Source organism: Magnolia sinica, chromosome 6 (genome assembly GCF_029962835.1).
Source record: "Magnolia sinica isolate HGM2019 chromosome 6, MsV1, whole genome shotgun sequence".
NCBI lineage: Eukaryota > Viridiplantae > Streptophyta > Magnoliopsida > Magnoliales > Magnoliaceae > Magnolia > Magnolia sinica.
The window spans coordinates 100,230,288-100,253,546 of record NC_080578.1 but is presented as its reverse complement, the minus strand read 5'-3'; the positions used below and the strand labels follow the sequence as shown (position 1 = coordinate 100,253,546).

Sequence of the window (23,259 nt, the reverse complement as noted above, 5' to 3'; positions counted from 1 at the left end):
CGTCTCTATCGTAAGCCTTTTCCATGTCAAGTTTCACTACTATGTTGCCATACTTTTCTGTTAATCTCCCTTAGCATTTCTTAGGTGAGAGCTATATTTTCTGAGATCGATCTGCTGTGGACGAACACCCCTTGCTCGAGGGAAATCAACTTCGAAAGCACTTTACTCAGCTTGCCAACAATAATTTTGGAGAAGATTTTGTAGACGCAGTTGCAGAGACTAATTGGACGACAATCTGAAAATCTCTTAGGGGCCACTCCTTAGGGGATGAGGCAGATCAACGAAGCCATGAATGCTCTCGGCAATGAGCCCCCTTGGAATAGGGATGTGGCAACCTTTAGGAGATCATGACCCACTATGTCCTAGCAGCCTGAGAAAAATGCGCCTAAGAAGCCGTTTGGACCTGACGCACCATCTCTTAGGAGGGCCATGACCGCTTGCTTAACTTCAAGAACGGTTGGCTGGGCCATCAGGAAGGAGTTGTCATCTACTGAGACTAGATATGGAATGACTGAGAGGTGGTCACCCTCCGGATCAACCACGCCCGTCTAGAAGAGGCCGTGGAAGAATCTCATAGCTTCTGCCTTGATTTCCTCTTGCGTTTCAACTGTTTGCCCCAAATCAAGCTCAATAAACCTGATCACCGCTCTTCTATTCTTCTCTGTTACTGAGGCATGAAAAAATTACTTTGTGTTTCTGTCACCTTCTTCCAGCCAATTATTCATGGCCTTTTGTTTCCAAAATATTTCTTCCATAAGTTTTAAGCGATAGAGGTTGGCCCTTGTATCAATCAGTTCTTGTTGGGCCATTCTCCCAACCCCAACCGAGATATCTAGCTATTGTAACTTCCTTTCTATCTCTTCCAGGGACTGCTTTGCTTCCTTAATTTGTGCAAAAATGTCCCCCAAAACTTCCTTGTTCCAGACCCTTAAGGATCTTTTGACATTCTTCACCTTGATGAGGAGATTATGCATAGGCTCCAGCACGTTTTCCGACTCCCAGGCTGTCTTTACAACTTGTAAGAACGACTCATGATGGAACCACATCCGTTGGAATCAGAAAGGTTTAGGAGCGGTGAAAATCTGCCTAGGAAAGACCAACAATAGGGGAGCATGATCTGAGTTTGAGTGGGGGAGATGCTCAACCTGGAAGTTAAGGAAGGTGGTATTCCATAGAGTGTTGATTAACACTCTATCCAGCCTAGCCCACACCCTAGTTGGGCCTAGCTGATTGTTACACCAGGTGAAGCTATTCCCAATAAATCCTGCATCTAACAAGCCTACGTTATTTATAGCTTCTGCGAACTCCCTGGAGCTCCCACTATCTTGGCTCTTACGGGTCATTCTCTTCGAAGCTTCAACAATTGCGTTAAAGTCGCCACCCATGGCCCAAGGCCCCTACACTGGCTTGGATGGCTCTGCCATGTCCTTCCAAAGGAACCTATGTTGTATCCTCGCACAACTAGCATAAACAAAAGATAGAGTGACTGGATTCTGGAGGGGTTAAAAATTAACTGCTAGAGAGATGACCTGACTTGTTTTGGACATTATAGAGATGGCTAGCAGATTTTTGCAGAAGAACCACACCTTTTGTCCCTCCTCTCCATTAGAGAAGGATGAATGGAAACCCAATTTGAGACCAATCTCCACCCTCTTAGACTCCCTGATCATGGGCTGCAAGATTGCCAAGATCCATGGATTGTGGTTACATATCAGCCTCTTGAGAGTCCTTATAGTGGATTGGTTTCCTACCCCATGGGCATTCCCCTCTAAGACCTTATCCGTCATGAGAAACAACAGATACCACAACCCTTCTGTGTAGTCTTCTTAATCTAGAAATCCATTCTCCCTTGGGGGTGATGCTATTGGGGTTTTTCTGGGCTAGCTTGATTCCTTTCTTCCTCAGGATGATCTTCTTGGGGTGCCTTTCATCTTCTTGGGGGGCATCCTGCTCCACTGCATTCCCTTGCCCCTCCTCTACTACCTCTTCTCGAAGGTTGGACTTGAGCGAAACTGACGGATTGCTGGTTCCTCTCTCCATTTTCAAAGTGCGAAATACACTCCTTTTTCTTCCCTTGCTTTGAAAAAATATGGGGACAAATCCACTTCTAGCATTGATCCCCTATTGGGATATTCCTCTAGAGGAAGAACCCAGGAGCAAGGAGGGTTGTAGGGAGAGGACCCTGATGAGTGTTCTGATTGGCTGGGAGAGATATCTCCCCTACTCGTTTCTCCAAAGGGAGAGGATAGGGGGAGACATCCTACCGATCTTGATCTAATGCTTCTTCTACCCACTCCAACCCCTTACATAGGCACCCCCACAGTTTGGCTGCCTAGCATGGAGGAATCCAAGTAAAGAATAAATAGGAAGGGATTTACTTGCCGCGATGTGAGCACGACGAGGAGATAAATCCATAAGCGGGTGAGGGCTGGCTTGCTGACTTTGGACTTCCCGCAAAACATTTACCAGCGTTCTATCGAGCAGAGGATCCTCCTTGGAACAACACTTCAGTTGGATGACCTTGGAAGAATGCTCCTTGCGCTTGCTGATACCAATGGAGTTAGGGACTATTTCAATCGGGCTAGCAGGGCCTATATCTCCATACCCATTAACTAGGCTACTCACGTCGGGGTTGTCTGGCATATGAGGGGCTTGAAGAAAGACCTCACCATTAACAGCTACCGCATTATGGAGAACATCTCGTCTAGGGATTAATGCTCTTAACTCCCTATTGGCACTGGAAGGTCTAGCTGAGGCTACAGGACTGGACAGTCTCGCTGCAGCATTTTGACAAACATCTGGGGCACATGGTTGGGGATCCTCTGCAACTGCTGGTAGGCTCTCCTCTCCATTACGAATGCTCTTTGGGTAATTAGACGTGAACCTTTCTTCCACCCATTGCTTTGTGCTAAGCTGGCCAGATACTACAGACTACTCGCCAGAGGACCCTTCCCATAGTCCCGACTCAATCACTGCATGCACTGGAAAAATTTCCCCTTCAACCCTAAGTTTTAGGACCCGCTGCAGCTCCACCCCTGGATGGAAGAGGACCTTAACTCGAGCGAAGCCCTGGAATAGCCTAAATCTGCTATTCAGGTCCATTTCAACCACCTTCCCAAAGAAATTTCCCAGGTCGAGGATCACCGACTCTAACCAAGCATGAGTTGGGATCCCAAATAATCATATCCATACTCGTCCACCTACTCGTGCCTCTACCGAAGACCAGGGATAAACGGAGCTCAAGCCCATCCGCTTGTGAAGTTCAGTGTCTTCTACAAATTTTGAGTATTCTGCTTTGGATTTGAGCTTAATTAATATCTACGAATCCGATAATCTGAACACATCTATCGCTGAAGCCACGAATTTGGAGGCCTTAATGGCCTTAATTGGTCAGAGAATCAATAGCTTAGGGTCTAAAGTTGTTCCAATCAGCCCTAATTTAAGCTCCTCTTTCTTCTTGGCCACAGCTCCAGGGTCCGTAATTGTGGTAATGCCTTCCTCGGAAACCCCCTGCTTTGACAAACACCCCCGTTGGCTACTACGATTGCCGCATAAGAGGATGTCAAGGATGATGGAATGGGTTGAGGATCCCTCCTCAGATCCAGGGGCTTTGTTGAGGATGAAGCTCGGGCTTTAGCAAGGTTGACCCTTACTACTCTTCCATCTATCCTTCGTCCATTTAGGATATCAATTGCTGCTTTCACATCCTGCTCGTATAAGAAGCGGATGAACGCGAATCCCTTTGGATGGTTGGATTCGGGACAAACTGGAATGAAAACATCTAGCAATTGTCCATATCTGCCGAAGATACCATGAAGCTCTTGCGAAGTGCAGTCGAATGGTATATTCCTCACAAAAAGACTATAACCCTTCTTTCCAGCCTGATGATGAGAGACCAAGTACCTTCTCAAGGATCTTCCTCTGTTCTTCCAGCCAAAGTTTCGAAAGCCCCTGCGAGAACTTCCTCTCGAAGGGGCTCTGCCCCTAATTTGGGGCATCTCCATAAGGAAAACACCCCTCCTAGACGTGACTAAACCCTAGGGAAAAGTTACTTCCTAAAATTCCATCAACCTCCACTCTTGTGAAATGCTGGACAATTTACCAAATATATATATATATATATATATATATATATATTTCCTATCCTAGTTTGGATGAGATTGAAAGCTTGTCTATTGTGTTAAATGGTATGGACCAGTATCATTGTTGGGCTGGTTTGTGCTAGACTGTGTTGCTTGGCTTCCTTCATTCTCTTTGTTTGTTTTGTGGCTGTATATGGTTGGTTTTGCTATGGTGTGGTGGAATCTTTTGGTTTCTACCCCAGGTTTGCATGTGGTTTTCTGACATTAATAAAATTTAGTTTTTGAAAAAAAAAAAATGACATGGCCCACTAGATTAGTGTAGCCCATAAATTGAAAATCCAAAAATTCAACTTGAGTCGATTTTCATGGGGTTGAATTAACTTGAAGCCTGACATGACTTGACTTAAATTTTAATAATTATAAATTTAAAAATTAGGGATTAGAGTGTATGCTTAATCTAAGTATAAATAATATAAAATACAAATATTATCATTAAGTCACCTAATGGTCTATTGGTTATGTATATCTTTCCTTTTGCAAGTTAAACGAATGGTCGAGTTGACTCAATGAGTCATACCGAATCATGATTGAGTCAAAACTAGGACCAAGTTTCCCAACTGCTTGGCTCAAAATCTCATAAAGTTGAGTTTTTCCAAACCGAAGTTGAGTATATGACAGTGATGGAGCCTTTTAAAGAATGTGTTTAGTTAGGAGGAATGATGAATAAATTAGGGCTTCAACACGAGGCCATGTTGGTTAATTGTGATAGTAAAAGCGCGGTCAATTTGGCAAATAATTCAGTATATCATTCTCATACTAAGCATATTGATGTTCGACATCATTTTATCTGACGAGTGTTTGAGGAATGTGGTGTTACTCTCAAAAAGATCCACACGAGCGTGAATTCAACAGACATGCTTACAAAGGTAGTTCCCATAGAGAAGTTCAGATTTTGTTCGATTTCTTTAGGTCTGGCAAAAGGTTGATGAAGACAGAGTGAGCCCCGAATTCTAACGATTGGTCTTTAGGCAGTTTTTGACAGTTTCGGTTGATCAACCATGGAGGTTCGATCGATAGACAATATTTAGAAAATACTTGTAAACTGTTTGGACGCTCTTGAGCATGTTTGAGCAATCGAACATGTGGAGCTCGATCGATTTCAATCAATTAATGCTTAGATCAACGATAGGCAAGATTTTACATAATTACGCGATTAGTTTCATATTCTAGGTTTTACATAATTACGCGATTAGTTTCATATTCTAGGTGTTATGTGTGTGTGTGTGTGTGTGTGTGTGTGTGTGTGTGTGTGTGTGTGTGTGTGTGTGTATTACAAGATTAAGGTAATACAATCAGGGCTTAAGCGTTTCTAGGATTTTGAGAAGAGAAAATTATGATTTTATGAATGTAAGTGCATTCCTCACTTGTATTTTTCATTTTCATTGTGATTGTTATCACATTGTGCCATTGTTTTTTCCCACAGGGTTTTTTCACATAAAAATTGTATGTCCTTGTGCATGGTTTGTTTTTGTTTATTTATTATCGTGTGATCTGGATTTGGAGTTTGCTTTCGTGGATTCCCAACACTTTATGCATGCTTAATTATGTGAAACTTGTACCACATAAAATCACATCACAACACATATTTCTTTGTTTAGTACTAGGCAGCTGACAAAATCTCAACCTTCCTCTCGTTGGTTCCCGAAAAAATATGAACCCTTAGAATCGGTTGTTCTCGCTGCATTACGTAGGGTAAAGAGGAGACTACCTAACTACCCCCTGGTAAAACAATAAAAGCACTCTTATTTTTAAGGGTATTTCTGTCTTCTCATTTAAAACACCTTCCCTATTTTTTAATTATTTTTTTGAAGCAGGAAAAATAGAAAAGCAATTAGCGTTAGAATTATAGATATACATTTAACTATTCTAAATATTCTCCATAATTATAAATATAAAAATTTGTAATTATTAAATGCCCAGTCGAGTTGGATTGAGCCTCTGAGTTGACCAAGCCCAAATGAACATCTGTGTCTAGTCGAGATTTTCGAGTTTTAAGCTATAATCAGTGCAAATTTTCATGAAATTTGGTGCAACCAAACAGGCCCCAATTTATTTACTTCTTGGGTTCAATAATTGTTAGTTTTACATTTCTAAGTTGTTGTTGCAGGAGTGGCTATGGAATTCATCTGGAATACTATCACGAATGCAGGGGTGGTTTTGGAGACTGTTAAAAAGACTGTGGAGAATGCCAAGTATGCATGGGATCAATACAACTACTCTAGAAGCCTCAAAGATAATCTTGCTGTTCTGAAAACCGAAATGCAAGAATTGAGTAGCCGGGAGTCCGATGTAACCAATGAACTGAAGGCGGCGGAGGGAGTGCATGTAAAGAAGCCAAAAGAAGAGGTGAGTTTATGGCTAAAAAATGTGGAAAAGATTACAAGAGAAGTGATTAAGATAGAAGAAGACTCTAGAGAAGTAAGTAGATATTTCTTACTTCGGCGTTTAGCATTGGTAAAGCTTGTCGAGGAGAAGATTGAAGAAGTGGTGAAGCTTAAGGAGAAAGGTCGATTTTTAGAAGGGTTACTTGCTGATCTATTACCTGAAAGTGGAATTATGCCAGTGACGAAACTTGTGGGGAGAACGACAGCTGAAAGAAAGTTGGAACAGATTTGGAACTGCTTGATAGATCACGAGGTCAGCATTATTGGTGTCTACGGCATGGGGGGAGTAGGAAAGACAACCATCATGACCCACATATACAATAAAATAAAGAGCACCGGAATACTTGGAATTGCCATTTGGGTGACGGTGTCTAATGATTTTAATATTGAGAGACTGCAAAATGGCATTGCACAAGAAATAGGATTGAAGCTTTCCTATGAAGAGGATGAAAAGATAAGGTCAATGAAATTGTTTGAGGCTTTGAAGAGTTTGAAGAAGTTTGTTATCATCTTAGATGATATGTGGAAACCATTTCTATTGGAAGACATAGGGATTCCCGAGGGCAATGCATACAAAATAGCACTGACTAGTCGATCAAAAAATGTGTGTCGTAGCATGAAGTGCGGAAAAAAGTTTGAAGTGCAGGTTCTTTCCGAGGAAGAAGCGTGGGAATTGTTCAAGGAAAAACTTGGGGTTGATGTGGTTCTTTCTCCAGAAGTAGAACAAATTGCGAAGCTTGTAACTGAAGAATGTGGTGGTTTGCCGCTTGGAGTCATCACAGTAGCGAGTGCAATGAGAGAAAAGGACAATGTTCGAGAATGGAGAAATGCATTACAGGAGTTAAAATGCTCAACGATGGAGATCGAAGGCATGGATGATCATGTTTTTCCAATTTTGAAATTTAGTTATGATCGACTAAAAAACGACAAGATTCGATGTTGTTTCTTGTATTGTGCTTTGTTTCCAGAGGACTATGAATTCTCTGCTGAAGAGATGATAGAGCATTGGGTAGCAGAAGGATTGATAGGTGATATGGGCGACCGGGAAAATGAATTTGACAAAGGCCACACCATATTGAATGGACTGATAGATGTATGTATGTTGATAAGGAAGTCTAATGATAATGTAGTAATGCATGATTTAATCAGAGATTTGGCTATTGGCATTACAAGGAAGAGCCCTCGGTTTGTGGTCAAGGCTGGGACTGGGATAAGTGGATCAATTAGTGTAGAAGAATTTACTGAAGAGGTTGAAAAGATATCATTAATGAGAAATAAAATTGAAATGCTTTCAGGTCAACCAAACTACCCAAAACTCACCACATTGTTGTTGCAACATAACCCTTTGTCACGCAACATTTCTGATGGGTTCTTCAGTTGCATGAACATCCTAAGAGTACTCGACCTCTCTAACACTGATATTGAGTATATGCCAGAATCACTTTCCAAGCTGGAGAACCTGTGTGTACTCTTATTAAAGAATTGTAGGAGGTTAAGGAAGGTACCGTCCTTAGCAAAGCTCAAGCGTCTAAGGCTTTTGAACCTCTATGATACTGTCATTGAAGAAGTGCCAGATGGGATGGAATGTTTGGTTAGCCTCAAAGAGCTTTATGTTCTGTCTGATTGGGTTGATTTGGACAGGTATGTCAGATCTGGGCATTGGAAATGCTTGAAACGCTTCTCTCTTGTTTCAAAATCTCTTAATTTCACCTTGGGGACAGATATGATGGATGCTAATGGGTGTAATCTCGTTGGGCAAGAGAGTTCCATAGTGCTTCCTGATGGTATTCTCGAGCTGGTTATGAATGAATGCGAGCTGTCAAGCTTACCCTTCCTCTCTAGCTTGCAACGCTTACAAAAATGTAACATCTCATCCTGTAGCATAATGTGGTTGTTGCCCATAGCAGACGACACCACCATAAAGTCTTTCCCGTCATTAGAGATTTTGCTTCTAAGCGAGCTTCCGAATTTTAGGGGTCTGTGTGAGGGAGTCTTGCCACCTGGTTCACTCACATGCCTCAGACACCTGAATGTCTACAGATGCCAAGCATTGGAGAATCTCATGTCACTTGAATTGTTTCAGCACCTCCGATGCCTGGAACAAATCGATATTGCAGAATGCAGTGAGATGGAAGAGCTGATACAAGGAGAAGAAGTTATGGGTGAAGGTGATAACAACAACAGCAACAATACCATTCTACTCCCCAACTTGAGGGAGTTCCATTTAATTCATTTAGGGAAATTGAAAAGCATTTGTAAGCGGTTAGTCAGCTGCCCTTCCCTGAATAAGATTTCTATAGTGGGTTGTCATCAGTTGAAGAAGCTCCCTCTTTCCTTGGGCAACCTAACATCTGGTGTGAGAGGAGACATTGAAGGAAGCAAAGAGTGGTGGGATGCATTGGAGTGGGACGATCACAACACCAAAACACTTTTCCAACCTCTTTTTAAAGAAGCAAGACGAGAAGCACGGGGAATCAAAAGAAAAGCAGAACAAGAACCAGAACAGGTTGCTTCGACATCACGGCAGCAATAATCTCCTTATTAAAGGAGTTTTGCTTTTTTCTTTTTTCTTTTTTTTTCTTTTTTTTTGTTTTTGTTTTTGTTTTTTTGCTTTTTGTTTTTTGTTTTTTTTTTTTTTTCGTTTTTTCTGTTTTTTTTTTGTAATGTATCTATCTATTTGATCTTTTATATTTCAAGAATAGTTGAGAAATGTAACGTTAGTGAGATGACAATGCATGGCTTATGTTCTTTTCTCTCTCTGGCATTCGAAATGTGATTTTTCCCTACTGTTGATTTGGTGATTAGTATATGGGGTGTTATTATAATAGTTAACCCATTCAAGAGGTTGAGCACCTTGATGTGGGCCACACTCTATATCAAATCCACACCATCCCAAAAAATGGCACTGTAATTTAAACACTTTCACTTGGTTTTTCAATTTCCTGGTGTAAATACATGCAAATAGATATTAATTAGCATTTAATCATGTTTGGTGCGGTGGTAATTACCTCCACGCAAAAACCCTTAAAAAGTATCGATGTAAATTTGTGGGCCCCACTGTGATGTCTGTGATATATCCACGCCATCCATCCAATATAACAGAACATTTTAAGGAACAAATCCAAAAATGAGGCAAATCCAAAGCTCGAGTAGCCCACACCATAGCAAATTGTGGTCGTAAAAGGTTTTTAATGATCGGCATTCAACCCACTCTTTCGTGTGGTGTGCTCCACATGAGATTTGGATATATCTCAATTTTGGGATCATGATCTAAAATCAGCCCAAAAAATGGATAGACAGGGTTGATAAGCCGCATATATCATGGTGGGCCCGACATGAAATTCACGCATTCTCATATTTTAGTTTCGAAAAAGAAGCCATCACTTTCAACTTACAAAACTGTATGGGGATTACATTGGTAATTAATCATTATTTAAACAAAAAGAAAACACCCATTATTTAAACCATATGAGCATTTTGCAGGGAGGGAAGCCGTTTCTTATCTGATTACGTTTCTTAAGCACGAGGATTAAAAATAAAGTGTTGCTAAGAAATTTATGAAAACAAAGGGAAGTTTTAATTTAATTGAAAGGGCAAAAATGAGCGCGTATTCTAAGAAAAAAGAAAGAAGGGCATATTCTCAATTTATAGGACGTGGCGTAGCCGTACCGTAGACCATGCCGGCTAGATGTGGAGCCCAAGTGATGTATTAACACCATCCAAACCCATCCATTAGATGGGTCATCTCAGGAAACACGTAAGGCCCAATCTTCATACCGTTCAAGAGAAGAAATGAAGCACAGCAAAGGAAACCAGCTAGGAGAGAACTCCCACCCTTGAATTTAACAGAATTCAAGGGCATATATAAATGGCAAAACGGCCTCTCTTTTTTTTTTTGCATGACTCTTCATCTGTCTGGACAAAGGGTTTGAACGGACTGGATTCTATATGTACAACACGGTGAGCCCTCCTAATCGTCGGCTGGTGCTACGTCCCAAAATGTGCCACGTGCTATAGCTGGACTGGGTTTTGGATCGAGTCGATATGTGGGCCGGGGTTTGTTTAGGTGAAACATCTGATGGACGGGTTGGATTCCGTGAACAAATCACTGGGCCCCACATCTGGCCGGTACCACGCACTGCATGTCTGGAGGTGTATAAGTTGGGATGTACGGTATGAACAGCCTAGACTGGCAACGGACCAACATGGGTTAGTTGCGACGAACCAAAGAAGTCAAGAATAAGTCACCCCAGAATCCAACCACTCCTACAATCCAAACCACGCAGCCACTCCAAGTATCCAAAATTCACGCACTTGCTTTGTATCCGGCAATAAATTCCACGCATAAAAATCATCATCCGCACTAAAAACGGGTTACAGATCGTTTGCATCATCAAAATTTAATTTTTGTACGCAGTAACCCTTCTTCTTCTTCTTCTTCTTCTTCTTCCTTTTCTCCTCTCTCTCTCTCTCTCTCTCTCTCTCTCTCTCTACTTTTTTTTAAAAAAAATTCTTTTTCAGTGCCCGTTTGGTTTCACCAAATATTGTAAAATTTCATGATATCTGCACAATCATGAAATATCATGATATTTGGTGCAACAACGCACGTTGAATTTCGAGTTTTATCTAATTTCTCTGTACATTTTTGTTCTACAGATACCGAGTTACTTCTGAAAGACTTTAAAGAGAGACTTCAGCTGGGTACATCTTGATTTCTTCTTCTTCTTCTTCTTTATTCCTTTAACTACATATGATTTGATTTCGGATAATGGTCTTCTTAATCCATCCATTATCCTTTGATGGAAAACAAACAGGTGTAAGACACCATCATTGTTAGGCAGTGGTCCACATCACTGAGCACAATGAAAGATCACCTAAAAACCATCCAAATCCTAAGCGCCACCTCCCCCAACCCAATCATGGTGGGGTGTTGCTTTCGGATGGGTTAGATGCAATACTGGACCCCACTGCTGGAACCTAGGGGCTTTTGTGCGGTTCTACAAATATTCTTGATGTAGAGTGGGTCGTAGATAGTTTCATAGCCAAGATGATTCAGAAAAGGCCCGGTCGACGACAGAAGTGATCCAGACCGTCATACCTTAGATCGGGTGTATCTCGCAATCCGGAATGAGTTATTGGGTGTAAAATATATGATTTTGGGGTAGAATGAACTACTTTAGCCACCCAACAACCCCGCCACGCCGGGTTGCACAAGCCGGATTTGCGAAATACCCCCGGATCCACGGTCATTTCCCTATTTTAATTCCGTTTTTACTATAAATAGTAAGTTTAAGTTTGATTATACCTCTTCATCCACTGGGCTTTAGGAGTTGCGCCCAATGCGAAAAAAGCTTAGAATAATTAAGAGAATAGCTTGGTGAAGCTAAATAGGACACTTACTATTTTTGGCCGAAAACCTTGCGCACTAGTAGACATCACGACCGTTTATAAATAGTAAGTTTACTACTTTTAGTAAGTTGCGAATTCTAGGAGTTTTAGTTGTAGTTTGCTTCTGATTTCTCTCCCTTTATTTGGTATCCATATTTAAAGAGTTGTGAACTCATTTATTTCATTCATATATCAAATTACAAGTTTATTAGAATTTATTTCTATTCTTCTTGCTTTCTTTCCTCGTGGATTCAAGAAGTCTCTGTGAGGAGTCTAGAGAAGTTCCGTAGATTCGGAGTAGTTGTCCTTGAGAAAGGCGGTGATCAACCTCATCACGTTCATCCTTGTGTCAATTGGTATCAAAGCAAGGATTCCTCTCGGGCCGATGGCAAACAACGAAGGTATGAGCCAAAATTTTGTGGACGATGATCCAGAGATTTGTTATCTTGCAGGAAGAATGAAAGCTTTCCACTGGAAGAGTTGACCATGCAAGAGCCGCAGGCAACCCTCGACCGTCTTGCGGATGCTCTACTTCCACCCTAAGCCCTAAGCGATGCTCCACCGTCTATGGTTGCTCCACCACCCGTGGTTGCTGTACGGCAGAACCCTGATTTCTGTAAAGTATTATCAGTGGTAAACTGTATGACTACACCAGATGATTTAAGTTCTAAGGAGCTTCGCCCGACAATCAATCCATGGAGGTGATCATCTAGATCGTGTTGAAAGAGAATATCGAGGTAAGGCCGAACTTCCTAGTTTTAATGGTTTATTACGCATAAAAGATTTCCTCGATTGGCTAGCCGAAGTAGAGAGATATTTTGATTACATGTGTCATATCATAAAAAGGTAAAATTGGTAGCGTTTAAATTAAAATCTAGTGCTTCCGCATGGTGAGAGCAATTACAACTCTCACGAGCTCGCCAGAATAACACGCCCTTTTCATCATGACCACAGATGAGACGTCTTCTTCGATCACGATTTCTCCCCAGTGATTATGAGCAGATATTATTTCAGTAATACCAGAATTACTGATAAGGAAATCGAACCTTCACAAATTACAGTGAAGAATTCCAGCGCTTGGCAACACGAAACGATCTGTCAGAATCCGAGTCACAGAAGGTGGTATAATTTATAGGAGGGTTATGATCGACAATTCAGGATCGAGTTCAGATGCACCCAGTCGGGACCGTTAATGAAGCAGTTCAGTTGGCAGGTAAGACAGAAACGTAGCTTGCAAGAGTTTTGAATCGGCCTTATCCTTCAACTTGACCCCTCATAATGGGTCCTGGGTAGGATCCACTGCTGACACGAGGAAAAAAACCAGTAGGAGAACGTCTTCAATCTCCTACAACCGCAAACCGCGATACGGGGAATGACTCATCTAGGCCTCAACGTGTAGCACCCACAATAGTGGGCTCGAGTAGAAATTCCAAATCCTTACGTTCGGCCAAGTCGAATAATTGTTACCGCTGTGGTCAACCGAGCCACTTATCAAACACCTGTCATTAACGTCCCGCAGCACACTTGACCATAAACGAAGTGGGCACTGAATGTGAGGCCGCAGAAGAAGACCCTGACTTTGATGAACATGAACAAGCCATTGAGAAAATAGCAGATGGCGATCAATTGACGGGCTAGGATAGTGGTGAATCTCTAGTTGTGAGGCGATTACTATATACCCCACGGAAGGAATTACATCCACAATGACACAATATATTCCGTACGCAGTGCACTATTAACGGAAAGGTCTGTGATGTGATCATAGACAGTGGTAATAGCGAAAACATCGTCTTAAGAGTGATGGTGGATAAGTTGCAGCTACCAACGATAAAATGTCCTTCCCTATACTTAATTGGCTGGATAAAAAAGGTAAACGAGACCAAGGTAATCGAACAATACACTATCTCGGTTTCAAATGCTAAAAATGATAAAGATCAAATACTTTGTGATGTGGTCGACATGGAAGCATGCCATATGTTACTCGGTCGACTCTAACAGTCAGACCATGATGCGACCCATCGAGGATGAGATAATGTTTACATATTCATCAAAGATAATTGAAAAATAATCCTTTCCCCTATGGCACCAGAGAACCACCCTGAAGCCTCTAAAGTGGAGGGGAGTTCTCTCTTGACCATTCGAGATTTCATAGAGGAATCCAAGGAAACTGGTGATGTATACGCCGTAGTGGTGAAGGGCGAGGAATCGGAACGCTCGAACATTCCTCCAAGTTTAAGACTATTGTTAAACAAATTCAAAGAAGTCTGGCCTGAAAATTTACCTGATGGATTGCCCCCCATGAAGGTCATCCAACATTATTTAGACCTCGTCCTCGGGGCTAGCCTGCCTAACTGCCCTCATTATCGGATGAGTCCGAAGGAGTGTAAGATACTTCAGGGGTAAGTGGATGAATTGATCCGTAAGGGTTTCTTGAGAGAGAGTATGAGCCCATGTGTCGTACCAGCTTTATTAACACCAAAAAAATATGGAAGCTGGCGCATGCGTGTCGACAGCCGGGTAATCAATAAAATTATCATCAAATATCGGTTCACAATACCACTGTTGGATGACATGCTCGATATGCTAGAAGGGGTCAAGGTGTTCTTTAAACTAAACCTAAGGAGTGGGTACCATTAGATTCGTATCCGACCCGCTGATGAGTGAAAAACAACATTCAAGACCAAGGAAGGGTTGTACAAGTTGCTGGTCATGCCCTTCGGCCTATCGAACACACCAAGTACTTTTATACGTTTGATGAATCAAGTTCTAAAATTGTTCACTGGTCGATTTGTGGTAGTATATTTTGATGACATACTGATATATAGCCAGGATGAGACGGAGCACAGGAAACATCTCAGGCAGGTGCTGCGGGTCCTACAAATTAACAAGTTATACCTCAATTCGAAAAAGTGTAGTTTTTTTAACTGACAACTTGTTGTTCCTACGATTTGTCGTAACGTTCACGAGCATCCGTGTGGACGATGAAAATGTGTGAGCCATTAGGGAATGACCAATCCCAACAAACATTCATGAGGTGAAGAGTTTTCACAGGTTGGCGACCTTCTATCGTCGATTTGTGCGAAATTTTAGCATAATAGTAGCGCCTATTACAGATTGCATGAAAAAGGGACTGTTTCAGTGGACCGATGAAGCTGACAAGAGCTTTCATCAGATCAAGCATCGTTTATCCACAAAACCAGTCTTGGTGCTTTCTAATTTTGACAAGCTGTTTGAGGTTGAGTATGACGCTTAATATGTCGGAATTGGAGGAGTATTATCACAGGAAGGTAGACCAATAGCCTTCCACAACGAGAAGCTCAATGAAGCACAAAAGAAATGATCTACATATGAGCTTGAGTTGTACGCAGTTGTTCAGGCGCTGCGACATTAGCAGTATTATCTGATTCAAAGAGAGTTTGTTCTGTACACTGACCATCAATCATCAAAGTTTATTAATAGTCAGACTAACGTGAAATCGCGTGCATGCTAGATGTGTTGCATTTTTACAGCAATTCACGTTCGTTCTGAAACACAAGTCAGGGCAATAAAAAAAGGTAGCTGATGCACTTAGCCCTCGTGCATTACTACTTGTGACGATGGGCAATGAGGTGGTCAGCTTTGACTGTTTTAAGGAGCTGTATGCGGGGGATAAGGACTTTAAAGATTCTTGGATGAAGTGCTAAGAAGGTCATCTCAATGACTTTCATATCCTCTTCAAAGGGAATCGATTGTGCATCCCCCTAGAATTCTCTGAGGGAGCAGATTATTTAGGAGCTACAAGGAGGTGGCCTTGGCGGACTCCTTAGGCAAGACAAGACGCGAGCTCTTGTGGAAGAACGGTATGACTGGCCGCAATTGGTACGTGATGTGGGAAAAGTCGTACAACGTTGTCATGTTTGTCAGACCTCCAAGGAGCTATCTCAGAATACAGGCCTCTATACTCCATTACCTGTGCCTGACGGTCCTTAAGAGGATTTATCTATGGACTTTGTGCTTGGTCTCCCACGAACACAACGCGGCATGGATTCTGTGTTCGTAGTGCTAGATCGTTTCTCCAAAATGACGCACTTTATCCCATGCAAGAAGACCCTCGATGCAACACACGTGGTGAATCTATTCTTCAAGGAGGTCGTACGGCTACACGGGGTCCCTAAGACCATTACTTCTGATCGTGATACGAAGTTCATTAGCCACTTTTGGCTGACCTTCCAAATTATTTACGGACGAGTGCCTTGTCACACACTTAACTTGGTTCCTCTGCCCAAGCTCCCAGGCATGAGCATTGCAGCAGAACATATGACAGATAGGATTATGGGCATCCATGCAGAGGTGTAGACCAAGCTACATGCCTCGAACGAGAATATAAGGAACAAGTTGACAAGCATGGGCGACAAAAGGTGTTCAAGGTGGGCGATTATGTTATGGTTCATCTGTGCAAAGAGAGATTTTCGACCGGGACGTACAACAAATTGAAGAATAAGAAGATTGGACCGGTACTAATCATCCGAAAGATCAATGAAAACGCTTATGTTGTTGATCTTCCAGATGACATGGTGATCTCACGGACTTTCAACGTCGCAGACCTGACCGAGTAACATGAACCACAGCAGGACGAGAATTCGAGGATGAGTTCTTTTGAAGTGGAGGAGACTGATGTAGAGTGGGTTGCAGATAGTTTCATGGCTAAGATGGATCAAAAAAGGCCTGGTCGACGACAGAAGTGATCCAGATAGTCAGACCTTAAATCGGGCGTATCTCGTAATTCGGAATGAGTTGTCGGGTGTAAGCTATATGATTTTGAGGTAGAACGAGCTACTTTAGCCACCCAACTCCGCTATGCTAGGCTGCACAAGCCAGATTTGTGAAATACCCCCGGATCGATGGTCGTTTCCCTATTTTAATTCCATTTTTACTATAAATAGTAAGTTTTAGTTTGATTATAACTCTTCATCCGCTGGGCTTTAGGAGTTGCACCCAACGTGAAAAGAGCTTAGAATAATTAGGAGAACAGCTTGGTGAAGCCAAATAGGACACTTACTATTTTTGGCTAAAAACCTTGTGCACTAGTAGACATCGTATCCATATTTAAAGGGTTGCGAACTCATTTATTTCATTCGTTTATCAAATTACGAATTTATCAAAATTTATTTCTAGTCTTCTCGCTTTCTTTCCTCGTAGATTTGAGAAGTCTCTGTGAGGAGTCCAGATAAGTTCCGTGGTTTCGGAGTCGTTGTCCTTGAGGAAGACAGTGATCAACCTCATCACGTTCATCCCTGCGTCAATTCTATTGTAGGCCAATCTAATGATTAGACTACCCCCCCTTTCTTTTCTTTTTTGTATAGGTGAATTATCTTACACATTTTGGATAGGTTAAATGTCATGCACATACCATGTGAGCCCTGCACATATGTGAGCCTCACAACAGCCCATGCCATCACGGTACCATGTGAGCCTTCCCCTCGAAAGGAAAGTTTTACTTTTATTAAATTTGAGAGACACTCTAGTGCACTCAAACCACCATTTTTTGTCCAAAGGATGACCAATGTGTTGAAAACAACGGTACAAAAAAAATTCAAAGTAGAATAAATTAAAAAATAAAAATGTATATGAAGACTACTTTCTTACATGGAGAATTGGAAGATTAGATTTACATGAAGTAAATAAAATGTTTCGAAATACAAGGGTTGAAGACAAAGGTTTGCAAGCTGAAGAGGTCGTTGTATGGCCTGCAACAGTCACCTAGGCAGTGATACAAGATGTTTGATTATTTCATGATGAGTCAGAGGTTTACCAGGAGTGAGTATGATCATTATGTTTATTTGAAGACACTGAGTAATGGGAAGTTCGTTATTGTAGTATTGTATGTTGATGACATGTTCATTGCCAGTCATAACATGTCTAAGATCGACATACTGAAGACTCAACTATCAGTGACTTTCGAGATGAAAGATCTGCGGCCTACGAAGAGGGTTCTCGGCATTGACATACACAGAGACAGGAAAAGGAGCAGGTTATGATTATCTCAGGCAGAATATCTTGAGAAGGAATTGGTGAAGTATGGGATGGACAAGGCAAAACCAATCAACATTCCCACCGCTATTCATTTTAGGCTTTCTTCTTAACAATGTCCTAAAACAAATAAAGGAAAGTAGATTATATCTCATGTGACTTATTCGAGCGCGGTTAGCAACTTAATGTATGCCATGGTCTGTACTAGACCAGATATTTCACATGTACTAGGTGTTGTTTGCTGATGTAGAGTGGGTCGCAGATAATTTCATGGCCAAGATGGACTAAAAAAGGCCTGATCGGAGACGGAGATGATCTGGACCGTCTGAACTTAAAACGGACGTATCTCGCAAACCGGAATGAGTTATCGGATGTAAAATATATGATTTTGGGGTAGGAAGAGCAACTTTATCCACCCAACTCAGCTATGCCCAGTTGTGCAAGCCGGATTTGCGAAATACTATCAAATCGACAGTCGTTTCCCTGTTTTAATTATGTTTTTACTATAAATAGTAAGTTTTAGTTTGATTATAACTCTTTATCGATCCGTTGGGCTTTAGGAGTTGTGCCCAACATGAAAAGTGCTTAGAATAATTAGGAGAACAGCATGGTGAAGCCAAATAGGACACTTACTATTTTTGGCCGAAAACCTTGCGCACTAGTAGACATCACAACCGTTTATAAATAGTAAGTTTACTATTTATAGTAAGTCACGATTTCTAAGAGTTTTAGTTGTATTTTGATTCCAAAATTTCTTCCATGGCTTAGTATCCCTGTTTAAAGGGTTGTAGACTTATTTATTTCATTCATCAATCAATTTTGAATTTTATAGAATTTATTTTCTATTTTTCTTGTTCTTTTCCTCGTGGATTCGAGAAGCCTCTGTGAGGAGTCCAGAGAAGTTCCGTGGATTCGGAACAGTTATCCCCTTGAGGGAGATGGTGCTCAACCTCACGTCCTTCTCTGCGTCATTAACAGATACATATCTAATCCCGACAAACAACACTGGAAGGTAGTAAAATGGCTACTTCGATACATTCAAGGTACGCATGACCAAGTCTTGACATTCGAAAAATCAAAGGGCAAGTTGGTAGGCTATGTGGATTCATATTATAGGGGCAGTGTCGATAATAGAAGATTGAATTCAGGTTATTCGTTTTTGTTAGCGGATGGAGCAATCAGTTGGATGTCAAAGCTTCAGTCTGTGGTGGCTCTTTCCACAATCAAAGTTGAGTATATAACACTAACGGAAGCATTCACGGAAGCGGTTTGGTTAAGGGGAATGATAAATCAGTTGGGACTTCAGCAGGAGGCCGTGCCAGTTAATTGTGATAGCGAAATCGTGATTAATTTGATGAAGAATTTTGTTTTGTCAGAATTTCTATTATCGTATTTCTTTCATACTTTATTTATAGAGATATTATACAAATATATAGGGAGATTAGCAACCCTATTCTTGGCTATACATATATATTGTACAATCAATCAATGAGTTGTACAATCACACATATAATCTTTCTGATTTTCTCTTAATTGACAACTCATTGATTGATTTGACAATAACTCATTGATTGATTTAACAACTCACGCCAACACTCCCCCTCAAGTGAAAGCATCCAAATCTTCAATGCGCAACTTGTTAAGTGAGTTGTAGAAATCCTTGCTTGATACGGCCTTTGTAAGAATATCCGCCAGTTGGTCTTCGGACTTCACGAATGAAAATCGAATTATTTTAGTTTCGAGATTCTCTTTGATAGTGTCTTTCAACCTCCACGTGTTTGGTACAATCTTGCTGGATCGATCGTGAGCAATGACGATAGCTGCCTTGTTATCATAAAAGAGGTCCATCTTGGATGTAGGAGGAAACCCAATTTCAGTTAGAAGTCTTTTGAGCCACGGAGTTCACAAAGTCTTTTAGCCATTCCACAGAACTCTGCTTTAGCACTTGATAATGCCACCACTTTTTGCTTCTTACTTCTCCATGTAACAAGATTCCCTCCAACAAACATGAAGTATCCTGAGGTGGATCTTCTGTCTGTGGTATTTCCTACCCAATTTGCGTCTGTATAACCATTAACTTTGAGATGGTTATTTTTCGAAAACATAAGCCCTTTTCCCGAGAGGATTTTAAGTATCATAAAATCCGGATCACCGCCTTCATATGATCCTTACTAGGTTGATGCATGAATTGACTTACTACACTCACTATGTAGGCAATATCTGGAAGAGTATGGGAGAGGTAAATAAGTTTACCAACTAATCTCCGGTACCTTCCTTTGTCCGTTGGCATTTGGCTTGGATATTCTCCGAGCTTGTGGTTCTGAATGATTAGAGTGTCTGCTGGCTTACAATCCAACATTCCAACCTCATATAGTAAGTCTAATATATATTTTCACTGAGAAAGAAATATACCTTGCCTTAATCTAGTAACCTCTATTCCCAGGAAATATTTGAGTCCTCCTAGATTTTTCATCTCGAACTTGGCTGCCAATTATTTTTGAAGCTTAGTGATTTCCTCCTTATCATCCCTTGTGATGATCATATCATCAACATATACAATTAAAGCTGTTACCTTGCCCCGTTGGTGCTTTAGAAATAATGTACGATCTGAATTACTTTGGTGGAAGCTATATTTCTTCATTGCCAGACTGAACCTCCCAAACCATGCTCGAGGAGATTGTTTTAATCCATATAGTGCTCGCTGCAATTTGCACACAACTTTAGCTTTTGAAGATGCTGTGTAGCCTGGAAGAGTATCCATGTAAACTTCCTCTTCAAGATCATCATGGAGAAATGCGTTCTTTACATCAAACTGGTGCAATGGCCAGTCCAAGTTAGTTGCGAGAGATAACAGAACCCTGACTATATTTAACTTGGTTACGGCGAAAAAGTTTCTTGATAATCTATACCATATGTTTGAGTGTATCTCTTTTCGACTAGCCTTGCCTTGTATCATTTTATAGATCGATCTGCTTTGTGTTTAACAGAGAAGACCCATTTGCACCCGACTGTTTTTTTTTTTTTCCTTTGGGCAATGGAACCAAGGTCCATGTTTGATTCTTTAGTAGTGCTCCCATTTCTTCCTCTATTGCCTGTGTCCACTTGGGATCAGCTAAAGCTTCCTGAACTGTAGTGGGAATATGACATGCGGATAGCTCGTGTGAGAATGTCTTGAGAGGTTCAGATAGCTTTTCGGTGGAAACATAATTGGCAATTAGATACCTCGACCTTCTTTCTTCAATGTCTGGAGAGTATCTGTTTGGTGGCTTGCCACGGTTATGCCTGAAAGGTAAGGTATACCCAACAGACGTATCTATGTTATTAATAAATGAGGGTGTAGTGAAATTGCTTACCTCAGGAATATTCTCAGGAGATGGGTTTGCAGGCATTGAGAGATGGGGGGATTCGGGTTCTTCTCCTGATGATGTAAGCTCAGTTGCCGAAGGCCCTCTAAATTCAAAGAATATGTCAGGCCCTGAAGATGTATTTGTTGATTCCTCGCCAATCACTGGTGTGTCATTCCAATCTTCAAGTCAGTCAAAAGTCAACCAATTCAACTCTTCATCTAGTGTCTTCCCCTGAAGAGAAGAAGTGGATGCTGAAGAAGGATAGAACGGTTCAGATTCTAGAAAGGTGACATCCGTAGTCACATAGGTACGCTTGGTAGCAGGATCATAGCAGCGGTAGCCTTTTTGATGTGTAGCATATCCCACGAAGAGGCACCGAAGGGCACATGGGTCAAGTTTGGTGCGCTGGTTCTTAGGGAGGTGCACATACGCCACACACCCAAATATGCGAGGAGGGAGCATTAGGGTCATAGGTAGAGAGACCAAGGTTGACAGAGATTGTAATGGGGTCTTAAAATTTAATATTTTGGAATGAAGGCGATTGATTAAATGTACGGTAGTGGTAATAGCATCGGGCCAATGTTGTGTGGGAACATGAGCGCCTAGAAGGAGAGCTCGGGCAATAATATCGCCGATAACCGGAAATGCAGGAAAAAAGGGGGAAACATGGAGAAAATGGTAGAATTTTTCAGTGAAACTTTAGGACATGCATGAATACACATATTTACATATTCATGAATGAAAAAATTGCAAAAAAAAAAATGCATTACATAATAAGTTTTCATTTAATGGAACACAAAAAGCATGCGATCCCATAAAAAATCACTTTAATAGCAACCAAAATGAGTTTATATATTACAAATGCAGCTGGCATACAGTAATTAAGATATGTAAAAGTGAATGAACTCAAAGATACCAAATCAAGGATGGATTGGATTATCCAATTAGTGTGGTTTTTGCATGATAGAGATGTACGTCACAAATCCACTCCTACCATCTGTTTTGAAAGGCCACAATAGGACAATGTTCTAAAAGTTAGGCAGATCCAAAAATCTGGTGGTGGGCCATACCACTGTTTTTAATGGTGGGCATTTAATCACCACTGTTTCCCTTAGTGTGGTCCACCTGAGATGCAAATCTGTCTCATTTTGAACTTATTCCTTAAAATTATCTATCAAAATAAATGGACGACATTGATAAAATATTTATCATTATGATGCCCCTACAGAACATCGACCCATCAATCCAAAGATACAAACAAGTGACACATGCGCACCGTATAAATCAGTATGCTTATCGTACTGAGTCAACCATGCAGGGCCCATTGTGATTTATGTTTTTTATCCACCCCATCCATCCATTTTACAAGATAATTTTAAGGCTTGATCCCAAAGATGAAGCATATCCAATGCTCAAATGGACCACACCATAGGAAACAATGTGAATTGAACATTCCTACGGTTGAAAAATCATTAGGGGCCACAAAAGTTTTGGATCCATGTCATTTTTGTATTTTACCTTTATCTATCTCCGTGTGATCTTATGAACAACTTGGATGACAAATAAACACCACTGTGGGCCATAGCTCCTAGGAAGGTTTCAACTTGGATGACAAATAAACCTCCCTAGTCCACCGTGATGTTTATATACATTCAAACTGTTCATGGTCCCATTCCTGCTGGAATGAATTGAAAATAATAATAATAATAATAATAATAATAATAATAATAAATAATACCCCGGCCTACTGACTCCCACCCACTTAGTGGTGCAGGGGAGTAGAGTGGATTATGTGCAACCTTAGTCTGATGGAAGACAGTACAACACTTATGGTGGGGCCCACCTTGATATATTTATTGTATATCAATCCTGTTCATCTATTTTTAAAAATCAATTTAGGGTATAATCTAAAAAATGAAGCAGATTCAAATCTTTGGTGGACCTTTACATAAGAAATAGTGGTGATTGACTATTAAAACCTTCTCATGG

The 23,259-nt window shown here is 41.1% G+C and overlaps 2 protein-coding genes across 2 annotated transcripts in view; both read left to right on the top strand.

Moving 5' to 3' along the window:
• The window catches only part of LOC131249266 (probable disease resistance protein At5g63020), a 31,492-nt gene extending 21,910 nt beyond the window's left edge, over positions 1-9,582 (top strand). The window contains exon 3 of the mRNA XM_058249918.1: positions 6,250-9,582. Within this exon, the coding sequence (XP_058105901.1) occupies positions 6,258-9,059 (2,802 nt within the window). The 5' untranslated portion in view covers positions 6,250-6,257 and the 3' untranslated portion in view covers positions 9,060-9,582. The remainder of the gene's footprint in view (positions 1-6,249) is intronic.
• Positions 9,583-10,848: 1,266 nt separating this feature from the next.
• Positions 10,849-23,259, top strand: part of LOC131249270 (disease resistance protein SUMM2-like) — a 38,395-nt gene continuing 25,984 nt past the window's right edge. The window contains exons 1-2 of the mRNA XM_058249921.1: positions 10,849-10,935; positions 11,183-11,227. The gene's annotated coding sequence lies outside the window, so the exon portion shown is untranslated. The remainder of the gene's footprint in view (positions 10,936-11,182; positions 11,228-23,259) is intronic.